Source organism: Oryx dammah, unplaced genomic scaffold (genome assembly GCF_014754425.2).
Source record: "Oryx dammah isolate SB20612 unplaced genomic scaffold, SCBI_Odam_1.1 HiC_scaffold_21, whole genome shotgun sequence".
Lineage (NCBI taxonomy): Eukaryota > Metazoa > Chordata > Mammalia > Artiodactyla > Bovidae > Oryx > Oryx dammah.
The window spans coordinates 76,011,755-76,031,133 of NW_024070205.1; the positions used below are offsets into that span (position 1 = coordinate 76,011,755).

The 19,379-nt window shown below is 43.5% G+C and overlaps 1 protein-coding gene across 1 annotated transcript in view; it reads left to right on the forward strand.

Moving 5' to 3' along the window:
* The first annotated feature begins 12,775 nt into the window (after positions 1–12,775).
* The window catches only part of DSTYK (dual serine/threonine and tyrosine protein kinase), a 52,988-nt gene continuing 46,384 nt past the window's right edge, over positions 12,776–19,379 (forward strand). Inside the window, exon 1 of the mRNA XM_040262985.1 lies at positions 12,776–13,190. Coding sequence (XP_040118919.1) covers positions 12,926–13,190 — 265 coding nt within the window. The 5' untranslated portion in view covers positions 12,776–12,925. The remainder of the gene's footprint in view (positions 13,191–19,379) is intronic.

A 19,379-nucleotide genomic window follows, 5' to 3' on the forward strand; every position in this document is an offset into this window, starting at 1 on the left:
TTCTACTGTTTCTCCATCTATTTCCCATGAAGTGATGGGATGGGATGCCATGATCTTCGTTTTCTGAATGTTGAGCTTTAAGCCAACTTTTTCACTCTCCTCTTTCACGTTCATCCAGAGGCTTTTGAATTCCTCTTCACTTTCTGCCATAAGGGTGGTGTCATCTACATATCTGAGGATATTGATATTTCTCCCGACAATCTTGATTCCAGCTTGTGCTTCCTCCAGCCTAGCATTTTTCTCATGATGTACTCTGCATATAAGTGAAATAAGCAGGGTGACAATATACAGCCTTGACGTAGTCCTTTCCCGATTTGGAACCAGTCTGTTCCATGTCCAGTTCTAACTGTTGCTTCCTGACCTGCATATAGGTTTCTCAAGAGGCAGGTCAGGTGGTCTGGTATTCCCATCTCTTTCAGAATTTTCCACAGTTTATTGTGATCCACACAGTCAAAGGCTTTGGCATAATCAATAAAGCAGAAATAGATGTTTTTCTGGAACTCTCTTGCTTTTTCCATGATCCAGCAGATGTTGGCAATTTGATCTCTGGTTCCTCTGCCTTTTCTAAAACCAGTTTGAACATCTGGAAGTTCACAGTTCACGTATTGCTGAAGCCTGGCTTGGAGAATTTTCAGCATTACTTTAGTAGCGTGTGAGATGAGTGCAACTGTGTGGTAGTTTGAGCATTCTTTGGCATTGCCTTTCTTTGGGATTGGAATGAAAATTGACCTTTTCCAGTCCTGTGGCCACTGCTGAGTTTTCCAAATTTGCTGACGTATTGAGTGCAGCACTTTCACTGCGCCCTATTTTGAGAAGGGTTCTAGATCAGAGCTTCTGAAATCAGCTCCAGGGAAATAACAGGAGGCCTAAGCACTGACAGGAAAGTTGCTCAGCTAGGTCCAAGACCTACTTTCCAGGAGCTTAGAGATCTGTGTGAGGATTGTTGGGTAGTGCGCCTTCTTTCCACTACAGTTTGAGGATGGGGAATGTTCTCATGACCAGAATGACATCCTTTCACCTTTGCTCCAGAATCCTAACCTCACCTCCATTAAACCACCTCCCTGCAGAGCTTGATTCATGAGAAATGGGGTAGGCAGGAGGATGATATAAAATATTTTCTTTTGGCTAAAATATATAGAGCATGATTTTTGGGGGGAGGCATATTCTTTATGTCAGGCATTGTATTTGGCATATATTAATAGATACATACTAAGCCAGTTGGAATATGTTTTGGAATTCAGGTTTCAGAATCTTCCAGAAACCCTCCATGAAGATAACATAGAGAAAGGAAAGGGTATTATTGATAGTTTTTCATTTCTCCATCTTTCTCCATGCAGATCAGCCCAGAAAGATAAAAATATAACATGTTACAAGGTCTTTTGCTGGGCAAGCCAAGAAATTAACCAAAAATGAGTTCCACCAGAATGGCAGGTAACATAGTGAAAAAAGCATCAGAAACATTTAGACATGGAAAAGCATTACCAATCTTCCAGTCTTATTGATGAGAAATAAATTGTAGCAAAACAATGTTCAGGGCTTCTTCTAGAAAGGTTTGAGTCAGTTACTTTAGAAAACTTCTGGAAACTTCGTTCTTCTACTTGGCAGTAAAACAGATGACCTCTGTTTGGGGTTATACTAAATTTCTTTTAATTGATTGTTTTTCTTTCCCATGCTCTGCATCCTAACAGCCAGGAATGCCACTGTTGAAATATTCAGCATTGGAATGATACTTGATGTATAATTAAATAGAATGCATTTAGCAATTCAGTTTTATAGACCTTTAATCTTCAGGTTAATAAACCTTCATGTAGAGAATCTCTAAGTAAAATCAAAATATTCTTGGAAATACTGGATTTTCCTTGGAAAAATATATAATCCTGAATGTATTTACTGTAGGTAGGAAAGAAACATTTATTAAGCATTCTTAATAAATGTTAAGAATTAAGCAGGTAAAGTACCAACTGCTTTATACATTCTCATTTCTTCTTCCCAATTCTGTGAGATAAGCATTAGCTTTACTATACAGATAAAGTAACTGAGACTCCAAGAAGTTAAGTGATTCCAAATCACAAAGCAGCGGAGTAAATCACAAAATTAATCATAGCTCAGACCAGAACTCAGGTCAGATGCTGACTCCCGTGATTTTTCCTTAATTTTTACATTTCATTTCCAAAGCATTCTCTCTTCCTGTGAAGAGGGGATGGACTCACTCCATCCTCCACAAAACAGAGTGATGTTATGCACAATCACAGTACTCTGCCTTTTACAAGGCACAGATCCAGGATTAGAGCCCAGGCTTGTAGCGGTCATCGTCATCTCCATTATCTGGTACTGAATACTTTCTATGTGCAAGGCTCTGTACTAAGCATTTTAAATACTACCCCCCCCTTTTCAATTCTCATTATAACCTTATAAGGTGGTCATAATTATTATCCCATTTGATGACTGAAAACAAAGATGTAGAGGAGCCAATAACCTGTCCAAGATTATGCAATAGCAAGTCAGGACTAGAATTTAGGTTTGTAAAGATGATCACACAATTGATAAAAAGCAGTTGTCACTTGTGAATGTGTATGTGTTAGATACTGCTTTGTAGTTGCTGTTGTTTTGGCTGCACCGGGTCCTCGCTGTGGCTTGGGGCTTTCTCTAGCCGTGGCTTGTCGTGCAGCACAGGCTCTAGTGTGCAGGCTCAGTAGTTGCGGCATGCGGGCTTAGCTGCCCAACAAGGGATTGGACTCATGTCCCCTGCATTGGAAGATGGATTCTTAACCACTGGACCACAAGGGAAGCCCCCAGAAACTGCTTTTTAAAAAGACTTTTTATTTCTACATACTTTGAGATTTATAATTGCATTGTTCTTTTTAATGCTCACAAGAACCCTATGAAGAAGGTACCATTATTCCCATCTTATGGATGAGGAGCTAAGACTTATAGAAAATAAGTAATGTCTCCAACAGCATACAAATGGGACGGGGTAGAGCTAGGATTTGAACGCAGGTATCTTTGGCTGCAGTTCTATTTTCTTAATTCTGAGGCTTTGAAGATTCCTGTTCTGTCCCTGTGCACCTTTTCTACTCAAAGTGTAGTCCACAGGCCAGCAGCGTTGGCATCAACTGGGAGCTTGTCATAAAGGTGGAACCCCAAACCCACCCCGGATGTGCTGAATCAGATGTGTATCTTAATAAGATGCCCACATGTGACTTGTGCACGTTAAAGTTTGGGAAGACCGCTCTGCAACACACCAGCAATGTACAAGATAAGCAGAGAAGGGTAGCAAGATTGTCTAGAATAGGGATTCTCAAACAAGTTCCCTTGGAACTCAGTTTTGAACTAAAAAGAGATATGTTCTCCTGCTCAACTTGATAATGGTGCTCTTTCCCCTAATTCATAGATAAAATTAAGTTAATGAATTGTATTTTCTCACCTTCCGTAATTCTTCCTCTCTTCTTTGGAGTCAAATATCACTAGCCTTTTAGTAACTTTAGAAGATGACAACAGTGGAACAAGCAGTAAATACCTATGAAAAACTCACAAACATTGTTTTTTTTTTTTTTCTTTAATTTGTAGGTGAAAAAAAACACCTACAAAAATATTTATTTATTTATGGCTGTGCTGGGTCTTCACTGCTGTGTGCAGGCTTTCCCTAGTTGCAGAGAAGGGGGCTACTCTCTCTTTTCAATGCGCGGGCTTCTCACTGCAGTGGCCTCGCTTGCTGTGGAACAGAGGCTCTGAGGCATGAGGGCTTCGGTAACTGTGGCACGTGGGCTGAGTCGCTCCACCGCTTGTAGGATCTTCCCAGAGCAGGGATCAAATCCACGTGCCCTGCGCTGGCAGGCGGATTCTCCATCACTGGACTACCAGGGAAGCCCTGTGGGTTTTTTATTTCTTGGACTTGCGATTGTGATTTTATGTTGAATAGTTGAGAATAGTCATATCTTCTCTTAGTAAACTTGTTCCAAATTCACATGACAGAATTCAATATTAATGTCTGTTGGTGGAGCACCAAAAGCACTGATTTCCACCTATATGAACGTGAGGATCTGGGATCTCTCCAGCAATCATCTAACCTAGAGAAACTTGCTATAGAAAAGTTAGAAAAAGTAACATGTGCTGTGCTGTGCTTAGTCAATCAGTTGGTTCCAACTCTTTGTGACCCCGTGGACTACAGGCCACCAGGCTTCTTGGTCCATGGGGATTCTCCAGGCAAGAATACTGGAGTGGGTTGCCATGCCCTCCTCCAGGGGATCGTCCCAACTCAGGAGTCAAACCCAGGTCTCCTGCACTGCAGGCAGACTCTTTACTAACTGAGGCACCAGGGAAGCCCAACATGTCTTATCTATCCCTCTTCTTCCCAAGAGGATCAATATTAATACATACAAACATAAGCTACTGGTTCTTTCCAGATATAAATATGCATGGTTTTAAAACATGTTCTCTTTTGAGTTTTTCTGGATATTCAAAAATATCTACAGTGAACATCCAGCAAATATCTAATGGACTAAGTGACAGGCACTGTTTTAGGTGCTGGGACACAGCAATAAACGAGTCAGACAAAAACCTCTCTTCTGGATTGGTGGTTATCAAAAGCTGAGGTGAGGATGAGGATGGCATAAAATTCCAGTTATAAAATAAATAAGTCATGGGCATATAATGTACAGCATGTCAACTAGAGTTAGTGATACTGTAACTGCATATTTGAAAGTCGCTGAGAGTAAATCTTAAAAGTTCTCATTACAAGAAAAAACCATTATGTATGGTATATATGTTGACTTATTGTGGTGATCATTTTGCGATATATACAAATATCAAATCATTCTGTTGTATGCCGCAAACTAATATAATTGTTGTTCAGACTCTCAGTTGTGTCCAGCTCTTTCAGACCCCATGGACTGCAGCATGTCAGGCTTCCCTATCCTTCACCATCTCCCAGAGCTTGCTCAAACTCATGTTCATTGAGTCGGTGATGCCATTCAACCATCTCATCCTCTGTCATCCCCTTCTCCTCCTGCCTTCAATCTTTCTCAGCATCAAGGTCTTTTCCAATGAGTCTGTTCTTTCCGTTAGGTGACTAAAGTATTGGAGCTTCAGCCTCAGCATCAGTCCCTCCAAATGAATATTCAGAGTTGATTTCCTTTAGCATTGACTGGTTTGATCTCCTTGATGTCCAAGGGACTCTCAAGAGTCTTCTCCAACACCACAGTTCAAAAAGCATCAATTCTTCAGCACTCAGCCTTCTTTATGGTCCAACTCTCACATCTGTACATGACTACTGGAAAAACCACAGCTTTGACTATATGCACCTTTGTCAGCAAAGTAATGTCTCTGCTTTTTATATGCTGTGTAAGTTTGTCATAGCTTTTCTTCCAAGAAGTAAGCATCTTTTAATTTCATGGCTGTTGTCACTATCTGCAGTGATTTTGGAGCCCCAAAATATAAAGTCTGTCACTATTTCCATTGTTTCCCCATCTATTTGCCATGAAGTGATGGGACCAGATGCCATGATCTTCGTTTTCTGATTGTTGAGTGTCAAACCAGCTTTTTCACTCTCCTCTTTCACTTTCATCAAGAGGCTGTTTAGTCTCTCTTTGCTTTCTGCCATCAGGGTGGTGTCATCTGCATATCTGAAGGTATTGATATTTCTCCCAGAAATCTTGATTCCAGCTTGTGCTTCTCCCAGCCTGGTATTTCTCATGATGTACTCTGCATTGAAGTTAAATAAGCAGCGTGACAATATACAGCCTTGACATACTCCTTTCCCAATTTGGAACCAGTCTGTTGTTCCATGTCCAGTTCTAACTGTTGTTTCTTGACCTGCATACAGTTTTCTCAGGAGGCAGGTCAGGTGGTCTGGTATTCCCATCTCCTTCAGAATTTTCCACAGGTTGTTGTGATCCACACAGTCAAAAGCTTTAGTGTAGTCAGTGAAGCCGAAGTAGATGTTTTTCTGGAATTCTCTTGTTTTTTCTATGATCCAGTGGATGTTGGCAATTTGATCTCTGGTTCCTCTGCCTTTTCTAAATGCAGCTTGAACATCTGGAAGTTCTCCGTTCACGTACTGTGAAACTAATATAATGTTGTATGTCAATTATACCTTAATAAAAAAACAGAATCTTGGTCCTGATATCAGTATCTTTGGGCCTTTCCTCTTGGGCTGCTCAGATTCCTTGAAGAAGACACTGCATGTTTCCTCTCTGAAGAATAAACATATCCAGAGATCCAGGAATTAAATGGAGGAGGAGAGTTGGGAATCTTCACATCCAATATCCATTAGTTCATTTAATCTCCCTTTTTAAACAGAGATCTCTGAATCAGCCCTCTCTGGAGAATAAGTACTTCGGTCTTCTGAGGAGTGGAGTCAGGGGGACAGCTGAAAAAAAGGGAAGGTGACTTGGAGATCTGACTGCTCTTAAACAGCTTCCAGACTCCTTTTTAAAATCCCTGCCCAGGGTACAACCTGTACATGGCAGCCCTATTGTCCTATACCCCCACAGTAGCTAGTGGAGGTGGGGAGACCTACTGTTACAACTCCTGAGACTGGAGGTATTCTGCAGTACAGATCAGGTTGGGTCTCAGCTTTTCCCACTTTGGGTTTCAGATTCAGGTGTTTCCAGGCTAGTAACTTTGTTAACACTTGTCCATTTGCTTTTCAGCTTCTACTTTGTTTTCTGGTTTTGCCACTGGCTCCTCTCATTATCGCAGGCTTATGATTTGAAAAAAATTCCATTACTATCATTTTAGTTGTGTTCTAGGAGGGAACAAAAGTAGATCTGTGTATTTATTTTCATTAAGTGTTTAACACTCATAACTTTCAGGAAACACTGTCCCATACTAACATAAATCCTCTCTTGTTATCATTCAACTGTTATTCTCTCCCATTTGTCCTTAGATATTTGAAAAATATTTTTTTTATTTGTAGACGATTGTAATTTAGAAAGAGTTCACTGTTATTTACATCCTTTAAAGTTTTAAATAGCAGGGAACAGAGCTTCCCTGGTGGCTCAGTGGTAAAGAATCTGCCTGCCAATGCGGGAGACACAGGTTCAGTCCCTGATTACAGAAGATTCTACACACCGTGGAACAACTAAGCCAGGGCACCTCAAGTGCTGAGCTTGTGCTCTGGAGCCCAGGAGCTGCAACCGCTGAGACCATGTGCTGTAAGTGCTGAAAGCCCGAACGCCCTAGAGCCTGTGCTCTGCGCCAAGAGAAACCACCACAGTGAGAAGCCCGCACACCACGACTAGAGAGTAGCCCCCTCGCTGCAACGAGAGAAAAGCCAGCGAAGCAAAGAAGACCCAGCGCTGCCGAAAACAGATAAATAAACAGCAGGAAACAATTGCTCACTTTCCCCAGCAGATCAGAATTGGAGATGAGAATATAGATATTAAAAATTAGGTATCTAAAAGATTAGTTACTGCTACAGTGCTCATAATATCAAAAGACTGCACAAAGCCTAGAGGTTCATCGACAGAGGACTTGTAAAATAAAACATCCTAATCCGTATCTTTTTTTTTTTTTTCAACATTGGCTATATTCTCTGTGCTGTACAAAATATTCCTGTAGCTTATTTTTCTTAAGATTTTTTTGGCTGTGCTAGGTTTTCGCTGCTGCTCATGGGCTTTCTCTGGTTGCGGTGTGTGGACTTACTGTGATAGCCTCTCTGTTGCACAGCACAGGGTCTAGGGTGTGTGGCCTTCCTGTGGGCTCAACTACCCCGAGGCACGTGAGATCTTCCCAGACCAGGGATCGAACCACTGTCTCTTCTGCAAGGAGGACTCTTAACCACTGGACCAGCAGGGAAGCCCAAGGCAGATCTTTATGTTCTGGTGTGGAAAAGTCTGTAAGGGCAGAATAGAGTAAGTATGTGAAAGTGATAGTTGCACAGTCCTGTCTGGCTCTTTGAAACCCCAAGGACTGTAGCCCACCAGGCTCCTCTGTCCATGGAATTATTCAGGCAAGAATACTGGAGTAGGTAGTCATTCCCTTCTCTAGGGGATCTTCCCAACCCAGGGATCAAACCTAGGTCTTCTGCATTGCAGGCAGATTCTTTACCATCTGAACCACCAGGGAAGTCCAGAGGGTAAGTATAGTATGCTATAGTTGGAGTTTTAAAAATATATTTATATAGTATTTACATTTGCAACAGTAGTTACTTCTCGGGAGAGGAACTAAGTGACTGGGAGAAAGGCAGTAGAAAGAAGACTCAGTTTTCCCTTTCATACCTTTTGCACTATTTGAATTTTGCACCACAGTCCTATACTACTTGCTTTAGAAATAAATAAAGAACTAATGAATAGTTTTTAAAAGGCTATGCTCTATGACCTTTACCTCCTTGATTACTTCCATCTAGCCACGTTTCACTCTTTCTTCAAGATGCGAATTCCCAATTCCCTTTTTGGACAACTCCAGCTCAACTACTCTCTCATAGGATCTCCTTCGCTAGAAATTATTGTATGTGGCAAATCACCACACACTGCTTTGCTACAGCACTTCTTCTTTTAAGTAGGATCGGCCATTTTATATTAAACTTCATTTTGTATTTTCATTTCTGTTTCACTGAGCTTTTTAGGGATTGCATGGGGATTTTCAAAGATAAAGAATGACCAGTGGAGAATACGTGAGCAAGTAAAAGGGAGGGAGAACATGAGAAGGAATGGGAATATCCTCCTTAGGGGCAAACTTCACATGCATTTACCAAGTAGAGGTTCATGTGAAGCAGTGACCCCTTCTCATACAATGCTAAGAGCCCCTGATGGAGTAGCCATCATGGTCAACAAGAGAATCCAAAATGCAGTACTTGGATGCAATCTCAAAAATGACAAAATGATCTCTGTTTGTTTCCAAGGCAAACCATTCAATATCACAGTAACCCAAGTCTATGCCCCAACCAGTAACACTGAAGAAGCTGAAGCTGAACAGTTCTGTGAAGACCTACGAGACCTTTTAGAACTAACACCCAAAAAAGATGTCCTCTTCATTATAGGGGACTGGAAAGCAAAAGTAGGAAGTCAAGAAACACCTGGAGTAACAGGCAAATTTGGCCTTGGAATATGGAATGAAGCAGGGCTAATAGAGTTTTGCCAAGAGAACACACTGGTCATAACAAACACTCTCTTCCAACAACACAAGAGAAGACTCTACACATGGACATCACCAGATGGTCAACACCGAAATCAGATTGATTTTATTCTTTGCAGCCAAAGATGGAGAAGCTCTATACAGTCAACAAAAACAAGACCAGGAGCTGACTGTGGCTCAGATCATGAACCCCTTATTGCCAAATTCAGACTTAAATTGAAGCAAGTAGGGAAAACCACTAGACCGTTCAGATGTGAACTAAATCAAATTCCTTATGATTATACAGTGAAAGTGAGAAATAGATTTAAGGGCCTAGATCTGATAGATAGAATGTCTGATGAACTATGGATGGAGGTTCGGGACATTGTACAGGAGACCATGGGATCAAGACCATCCCCATGGAAAAGAAATGCGAAAAAGCAGAATGGCTGTCTGGGGAGGCCTTACAAATAGTTGTGAAAAGAAGAGAAGTGAAAAGCAAAGGAGAAAAGGAAAGATATAAGCATCTAAATGCAGAGTTCCAAAGAATAGCAAAGAGAGATAAGAAAGCCTTCTTCAGCGATCAATGCAAAGAAATAGAGGAAAACAACAGAATGGGAAAGACTAGAGATCTCTTCAAGAAAATTAGAGATACCAAGGGAACATTTCATGCAAAGATGGGCTCGATAAAGGACAGAAATGGTATGGACCTAACAGAAGCAAAAGATATTAAGAAGAGGTGGCAAGAATACAGAGAATAACTGTACAAAAAAAGATCTTCACGACCCAGGTAATCACGATGGTGTGATCACTCAGCTAGAGCCAGACATCCTGGAATGTGAAGTCAAGTGGGCCTTAGAAAGCATCACTACGAACAAAGCTAGTGGAGGTGATGGAATTCCAGTTGAGCTATTTCAAATCCTGAAAGATGATGCTGTGAAAGTGCTGCACTCAATATGCCAGCAAATTTGGAAAATTCAGCAGTGGCCACAGGACTGGAAAAGGTCAGTTTTTATTCCATTCCCAAAGAAAGGCAATGCCAAACAATGCTCAAACTACCACACAATTACACTCTAGTGTAATCACACGCTAGTAAAATAATGCTGAAAACTCTCCAAGCCAGGCTTCAACAGTGGGTGAACCGTGAACTTCCTGATGTTCAAGCTGGTTTTAGAAAAGGCAGAGGAACCAGAGATCAAATTGCCAACATCTGCTAGATCATGGAAAAAGCAAGAGAGTTCCAGAAAAACATCTATTTCTGCTTTATTGACTATGACAAAGCCTTTGACTGTGTGGATCACAATAAAGTGTGGAAAAATCTGAAAGAGATGGGAATACCAGACTACCTGACCTGCCTCTTGAGAAACCTATATGCAGGTCAAGAAGCAACAGTTAGAACCGGACATGGAACATCAGACTGCTTCTAAATAGGAAAAGGAGTCCGTCAAGGCTGTATATTGTCACCCTGCTTATTTCACTTATATGTAGAGTACATCATGAGAAACGCTGGGCTGGAAGAAGCACACACTGGATTTAAGAATGCCAGGAGAAATATCAATAACCTGGATATGCAGATGACACCACCCTTATGGCAGAAAGTGAAGAGGCACTACAAAGCCTCTTGATGAAAGTGAAAGAGGAGAGTGAAAAAGTTGGCTTAAAGCTCAACATTCAGAAAACGAAGATCATGGCATCTGGTCCCATCACTTCATGGCAAATAGATGGGGTAACAGTGGAAACAGGGTCAGACTTTATTTTTGGGGCTCCAAAATCACTGCAGATGGTGATTGCAGCCATGAAATTAAAAGACGCTTACTCCTTGGAAGGAAAGTTATGACCAACCTAGACAGTATATTAAAAAGCAGAGACATTACTTTGCTAACAAAGGTCCGTCTAGTCAAGGCTATGGTTTTTCCACTTGTCATGTATGGATGTGAGAGTTGGGAATTGATGCTTTTGAACTGTGGTGTTGGAGAAGACTCTTGAGAGTCCCTTGGACTGCAAGGAGATCCAACTAGTCCATTCTAAAGGAGATCAGTCCTGGGTGTTCTTTGGAAGGACTGATGCTAAAGCTGAAACTCCAATACTTTGGCCACCTCATGCGAAGAGTTGACTCATTGGAAAAGACTCTGATGCTGGGAGGAATTGGGAGCAGGAGGAGAAGGGGATGACAGAGGATGAGATGGCCGGATGGCATCACCAACTCAATGGACAAGAGTTTGGGTGAACTCCAGGAGTTGATGATGGACAGGGAGGCCTGGCATGCTGCAATTCATGGGGTCATAAAGAGTCGGAAACAACTGAGTGACTGAACTGAAATGAAGAGCCCCTGATTGATAAGTGAAACTCTCTCAGTTGTGTCAACTCTTTGCGGCCCCATGAACTATACAGTCCATTGAATGGGTAGCCTATCTCTTCTCCAGGGGATCTTCCTGACCCAGGAATTGAACCAGGGTCTCCTGCATCGCAGGCAGATTCTTTACTAACTGTGCTATCAGGGAAGCCCCAAAACTCCTGGTTTCAGTAAAGCCTTCCCATTTCACATGGAGTTCATCCAATTATCACAACATCACTAAGTCACAAGTGCTAAGAGCACTTATACAAGGAATGAGAGGTTGGGAGACAAAAGCTAACATTTTTGAAGCAAAACTCAGGAAATTTTAGAGGGCATAAAGATCGACTAGCCCAAATTCTTACTTCATTGATCTCAGGGTAAGGCATTAGGGAAGTTCAGACTCAGTCTCAAGTCACCTCTTAAATTTAGTTGAGGACCTACACTATCCAGCCTGTCTGAAAAGATAGCTGGCCTGGATAGAATATTGGGGCTTTAAACTCGCAAGAAAGATAGGCGGGATCTGTGTCTGGAGAAGAGGAGAAAGAAAGCAGGAAGAGAAAAAGAGGTGGCTGTCAAGTTCTGTGTTCTTCCTAATTGTGTCCTGAGCTCCATGACAGTCTGTGTCATTAGAAGTCTTCCATATTAGCAGCAGACAAGTTAAGATAATCAGAACTGGGTCCATATTAGCAGAAGCCAAGTTAAGATAATCAAAACTGGGTTGGAAGGCTACTAACCTCAACTTCCCCTTACCCAGCTCCATCTCTCTACTTCAAGAGACCAAGTGAACTTCAGCTTATGGCTCTTTAACGACCCAAATGCACACACACCACCCACCCACCCCCAGCTCTCTACACCTGGAAAAGGAAAGTCAAAAGGAGAATGCAATGCAAATATAGGAGATTTCCTATTTCCATGAAGTTTTCAGCCGGTTCCCCAGTATCTACTGTACCGGAAAGCGAGAGCCATTTAGGGCATAGTACTAGCCTCAGTCTTGTTTCCTTCCTTTCCTTTGCTATTAAAATCTTTTGCTCTGATTTCAATAAGGCACTCCCCTTTGTGCAGGAGTCCAGGTTCTGCAGAAGCTGTCTCACTCTAGAGACACTTTTGTAGGAAGGAGGAACATGTTTAAACCAGGGAGAGCGTGAGAACTCTGGGTGAGACTGGGGCAGAGCTATACCGGGTGTGTGCGGGTGTGTGTGTGGGGGGGGGGGTTGGGTGGGGAGTAGCCTCCACAGTCTTGAGGTTTCGGAGTTCGGCCCTGGCGCAGACTACAAGTCCCAGAAGCCCTCGCAGTGACCCGGTGCGCCGCCGAACCTTCCCCTCACTCTTCCAGACAGTTGAGATAAAGGTTCCGTTCAGGGCTCGCTGCGGGTTGGTTTGTTTTGAACGGCGGTGACGGAGGCTGGGAGCCCGGCCGACTGCAGGCGGGGGCGTCAGGAGGCGGATTCCTGCCGTCTTAAGCACGGGGGCGCGGGAGGAGGGGAGCCGGGCCTGAGGACCGGGGACCGAGCGGCGGAGACAGAACAGGCTGAAGCGATGGAGGGCGACGGGGTGCCGTGGGGCAGCGAGCCGGAGTCGGGTCCCGGCCCGGGAGGCGGCGGAGTGATCCGCGAGCTGTGCCGGGGCTTTGGTCGCTACCGCCGCTACCTGGGGCGGCTGCGGCAGAACCTGCGCGACACGCAGAAGTTCTTCCGCGACCTCAGGGGCTCGCAGCCCCGCGGCTGTCCCTCCTCCCCTGCGGAGGGCGCCGAGGCCGGGCGCGGCCCTGCCGGCGACGTCGCCGCGACAGGGCTGCCGGCGGGTAAGGAGGGCAAGCGGTGACGGAGACGGGGCCGGAGAGGCGAGCCCGGGGGGCGGGCCGCGCCCCTGCCCCAGAGAAACAGGCCCGGGGAGGGGCGGAAAGTGGGAGGAGGGCGGCGTGGCCGGGCCGGGGCCCTGCAGACCGGCTCCCTGAGGTGCCGGGGGAGGGCGTCTCGGGTGGGGGAGGGGGCGCCGGGGACCGGCCGGCGGGGCCGCGGGCGAGGGGCGCCCGAGGCGCGGGTTTCAGGAGCGGGCTCGGAGGGACCGGCGGCGGGGGCGGGAGCCGGGGCCCCCGTTTGGAGGCTGCAGAGGTGGCGCCTAGGAAAGTTACTCTAAGTTCGGAGGTGAGCAGTTGTGCTTAGAGTCCCAGTTCAGGGATGGTGGAGTCGGGGGGTGGGTGCAGGATGGGCGGTAGGCAGGGACCCTCAGGAGGCCAGGGGACTGTAGTGGAGGTTGTGTGTCCGCTGTGTGTGCGTGCGTGCATGCTTGATTTTGTGTGTGAAATATACATCAGTCATGAGGCGACTCTGAAGAAGTAAGGAATATAACTAAATAGGGCTGGAATCGCTAAAGGAAAGGGCATCTTATGTCTGCCACGGTATTTCCAGAGATGGCGGCTTGCGCTTATGGTAAAGTTAGACGGGGAAGGATCTCTCTCTCTCTCCTTTTTTTTTTTTTTGTCTTGAAACTTGACTTGATTCTCTCTGGCATGTGTTAGAGACCTTAAAGCACTTAAAATCGTGCAGCGTCTTTGATCTTGCCTAATTTCTTGCTTCCTCTTAAACTGCTGTTGGTGGGAACAGGAGGGTTTGTTAACCACTTGGTCTAATTAGGAAATAACAGGTTGGATGGGAGAAAGGACAGGCGTCCCATGTAGATACCTTGGGATAACACAGCAAAGAGTCAGGGGGTTTCATTCAGTGATTCTCCAACGAAAATGTGTCCTAAAACTAAAGTATAAAACATCTATCCCACAGATTTATTGAATAGGTCTAGTGGGTGGGTCCTAAGAATCTAAATGCAAGCCATCCCAAAGGGATCCTGGTGCATGTGGGCCACAAACACTTTCAGAAACACTGACTTAGAGGCTGACAGCAAATTTGAGCATCAGGTGTAGAATGTGTTGAATTGTTAAACTCTTCAGAGTTTCTGTGTCAGGCCTTGCGTTTCCAGAGTTGCACGTTTAACGTCCTAAATTTGTCTGAGACTCCAAAAATGGTGATAAAAATAAGATTCTGATTAATGATATTTCACTTAATTGGCCCCAGTTCCGTTCAGTCACTCAGTCGTGTCAGACTCTTTGTGACCCCATGAATTGCAGCATGCCAGGCCTCCCTGTCCATCACCAACCCCCAGAGTTCACTCAGACTCATGTCCATCGAGTCAGTGATGCCATCCAGCCATCTTGTCCTCTGTTGTCCCCTTCTCCTCCTGCCCCCAAATCCCTCCCAGCATCAGAGTCTTTTCCAGTGAGTCAACTCTTCGCATGAGGTGGCCAAAGTACTGGAGTTTCAGCTTTAGCATCGTTCCTTCCAAAGAAATCCCAGGGCTGATCTCCTTCAGAATGGACTGAGGGACTCTCAAGAGTCTTCTCCAGCACCACAGTTCAAATGCATTAATTCTTCGGCACTCAGCCTTCTTCACAGTCCAACTCTCACATCCATACATGACCACAGGAAAAACCATAGCCTTGAGTAGACGGACCTTAGTCGGCAAAGTAATGTCTCTGCTTTTGAAAATGCTATCTAGGTTGGCCTGGATGTAAATAAAAACTTTTATTTATCTGATAGGATACGTGGGAGGAGAGGGATGACTAGCTTTTCTGAAGTTGTGGTTTTGACATCTGCCCAGAGATTTGCTGTTGTAAAATGGACCCATGGAGGGGATTGATTTCTGTGAAGCGATTAAAAAACTGGTTTGTGTGAGAAGGGCGGATGTTTTCAGAGATGAGCCCCAGAATGTGTACTTTCACCCTCTTCCTCAGCAGTGCTTTCCAGCAGCTTTCCCTGCTCAGTTTTTCTTTTATCTTAAAAAACCCTGTGTTGCTGTAATTTTACAGCAACTGTTTATTGTAGAATTACTATTGAAAAGAAAGAGTAGATTCACCTGAGAGAGATGGAGGCTTTTGAGGCACATTGGTTGGCTCCTGTTTTTATTCTTTAAAGGCCAACTTAAGAAATGCAAATGCACCTTTGTATTTTGCCTCAGTGGCTTTTCTAGTTGACTGCGTCAAGAACTCATCTTTGCGCATTTAACTCTTTACACCCTCTGGAGTCTGTTCATCCAAAGTAAAGAGTAGGGGCGGGTACAGATGACAGGACTGGGAGCCTTTTGGTTTTGTTCCATAAAGTGCTTCCATTAGTTCAGAGTGGAGAGTTTTATCTTTGGAGGTGAAAAGGAGAAATTAGACAAGTGGCACCTATTCTGTATATTTTGGGGGATCTAATTTTCCCAGCTGTTTAAATGATTGTGTTAGAAAGTAGAAACGCCTCCTTAAAGGACTAGTTCTTGTTCTCTCCCTTTACAGACCATCTCTTTACAAGGTCACGTTCGTTCAAAGATTCTTAACTTTCTTCGGTGAATATTGGTTTCTGATTAATAGGAACTTGAAATGTCAACGAAAGGAACACTCCTTGCTTAACCTCATATACCTTCTGAAGGTTTTAATCATTGTTTCTGAATGGAAGTGTCTTCTTGGTTGGAATATAGTATGGCATTTGAGCAGTTGAAGATCAGAGACTAACTAAATTTTCATTATTTCACTTTTAACCACAAAAGAGATGGGGAGAACCCCCCAAATAATGCTTCCTTCTTAATTTTGACAGTTTTTAATTCACTGGGGCAGTGTAAAGAGTATATAATGTATATGTACTTGATGTTTTAGAAGTTAAAAAGCAGGTGGAATAAAACTCTGAAATCAGAGTTGCTTAGCCTGTACAGGAAAAACTGAATTATAAATTGCGTTGATTCAGTTCCTCCTTAAAAAAAAAAAAAAGGTTTTTTTAAAATTTATTTTTGACTGCACTGGGTCTTCATTGTGATGCCCGGACTTCTCGTTGTGGCGGCTTCTTGTGTTGTGGTGCACTGGCTCTAGGGCACTCAGACGTCAGTGGTTGCAGCACATGGGCTCAGTTGTGGTGCACAGGCTTAGTTGTCCCATGGCATGTGGAGTCTTCCAGACCAGGAATCGAACCCTAGCATTGGCAGGTGGATTCTTAACCACTGGACCAACAGGTAGTCCCAGCTCCTCTTTTCTTCCCAAATCATTGGCCGCCTTTTCACTTAACTATGGGGGCTGAAAGCCTGTCTGTTGATTTACCTCTGTCACAGGGGGTTCAGAGGTAGTGAAATAAAGGCTTTGAGCACTTCTGAAGATAGGCAGAGTGGAGTATTACAAAGTAGTAGAGGGAGAAGTATTTTTCTTATTTTCTGGTCCAGTAGAGTTCCAAGCTGTTGCAGTGTATCATAAACGTCTGGATTTTAAGAAGTTGCAATGACTCAAATATATATTTAGTTGGAATGTTCTGGTCTGTGCTATATCCTTTCCTCCTGGTTCTGGTCCTTACTGAGTGACCTTACTGTGATTTGCCAGTTTCCTCATCTGAACATGGGGATTGTAATAATAGTAGTTGCCTCTGGGGTTGTTGGGAGTTAATATATGTGCTTAGAACAGTGCCTGGTAAGGTGCTGTGTAAGTATTAGCTATTAAAGATGGGCATAATAAGGGAGAGAAATGGTATGAACCTAACAGAAGCAGAAGATACTAAGAAGAGGTGGCAAGGATACACAGAACTATTCAAAAAAGATCTTCATGACCCAGATAACCATGATGGTGTGATCACTCACCTAGAGCCAGACATCCTGGAGTGCAAAGTCAAGTGGGCCTTAGGAAGCATCACTACGAACAAAGCTAGTGGAGGTGATAGAATTCCAGTTGAGCTCTTTCAAATCCTTAAAGATGATGCTGTGAAAGTGCTTCACTCAATATGCCAGCAAGTTTGGAAAACTCAGCAGTGGCCACAGGACTGGAAAAGGTCAGTTTTCATTCCAATCCCAAAGAAAGGCAGTGCCAAAGAATGTTCAAACCGCCGCACAATTGTACTCATCTCACACACTAGCAAAGTAATGCTTAAAATCCTCCAAGCCAGGCTTCAACAGTACGTAAACTGTGAACTTCCAGATGTTTAAGCTGGATTTAGAAAAGGCAGAGGAACCAGAGATCAAATTGCCAATATTCTTTGGATCATAGAAAAAGCAAAAGAGTTCCAGAAAAATATCTGCTTTATTGGTTACGCCAAAACCTTCAACTCTGCAGTTCACAACAAACTGTGGAAAATTGTTAAAGAGAGGGGTATACCTGCCTCCTAAGAAATCTATATGCAGGTCAAGAAGCAACAGTTAGAACTGGACATGAAACACCAGACTAGTTCCAAATTGGGAAATAAGTATGTCCAGGCTGTATATTGTTCCCCTGCTTATTTAACTTGTATGCAGAGTACATCATGAGAAACACTGGGCTGGAGGAAGCACAAGCTGGAATCAAGATTGCCGGGAGAAATATTAATAACCTCAGATACGCAGATGACACCACCCTTATGGCAGAAAGTGAAGAGAAACTCAAAAGCCTCTTGATGAAAGTGAAAGAGGAGAGTGAAAAAACTGGCTTAAAACTCAACATTCAGAAAACTAAGATCATGGCATCCGGTCCCATCACTCCATGGAAAATAGATGGGGAAACAATAGAAACAGTGACAGACTTTATTTTCTTGTGCTCCAAAATCACTGCAGATGGTGACTGCAGCCAGGAAGTTAAAAGACACTTGCTCCTTGGAAGAAAAGCAGTGACCAACCTAGAGAGCATATTCAAAAGCAGAGACATTACTTTGCCAACAAAGGTCCATCTAGTCAAAGCTATGGTTTTTCTGGTAGTAATGTACAGATGTGAAAGTTGGACCATAAAGGCTTAGCACCAAAGAATTGATGCTTTTGAATTATGGTGCCGGAGAAGACTCTTGAGAGTCCCTTGGACTGCAAGGAGATCCAACCAGTCAGTCCTAAAGGAAATCAGGCCTGACTATTCATTGAAAGGACTGATGCTGAAGCTGAAACTCCAGTATTTTGGCCACCTGATACAAAGAACTGACTCATTGGAAAAGACCCTGATGCTGGGAAAGATTGAAGGCAGGAGGAGAAAGGGATGACAGAGGATGAGATGGTTGGATGGCATCAGTGACTCAATGGACATGAGTTTGAGCAAGCTCCAGGACTTGGTGCTAGACAGGGAAACCTGGCGTGGTGCAATCCATGGGATCACAGAGTCAGATACGACTGAGCAACTGAAGTGAACTGATTATTAGTCAATAAACATTTGAGTACTAGCATGGGGGATAAAGAGTCAAATAAAAACATTGGCCTTGGCCTTGGATTCGTGGAGATCAGTCTTCCCATTCTATAGTTTTCTGTTAAGAAAGATAAAAATTATAATTATCAATACTGTCCACCTGTTTGTTTATGTTGAATGAGGACAGAAAGGATGAAGAAAATCTGAACTTGTCCCTCTAGAAAGGTATAATCTTATCTCAGGCATAGACATGTGCAACATATAAAGTAGAAAAATAGCAGAAAGCTAAAGTTGGATTATAAGCCTTTTAAGTGAGTTACAGTTCTTAGGCTGTTACAGCTTTTTGCCTTTGGTTCGTTCTCTTTGTTCCTCCAGCATCCTTCACCCTCCTTTGGTCACATCTGGTGTAAACTGGCTGCCAGAATTGAAAGAGAAGAAAAGTCTGGTGTACCTATTGCTTTAAGAAAAGAAGTTGCCTCTAGTAATTTGTATTGATCTATTTGGAAGAGCTGCCTCAGCATTTCAACATAAGCTTAGCAGAGGTGGTGCTGTAAATGTGATTCTTAGTTATATTACTTTTATTACCTTAAATGAACAAAACCCCATTTCCCCAAGTATATCTAAAACTTTCACTTTCTTTGTTTTCTTCTGGCATGGAGGCAATAAATAGTAGTCAAAAGTTTCAACCACTGTTGTTTTTTGGTTTAACAAATGGGGGGGGGGCGGAAAAGAGTAGTCAGTTGGGACTTCCCTGGTGGTCCAGTGGTTGGGTTTCCTTTATTTCATTGCAGGGGGTAGGGGTTAGATCCCTGGTTGGGAACTAAGATCCCATATGCCATGGGGCAGCAC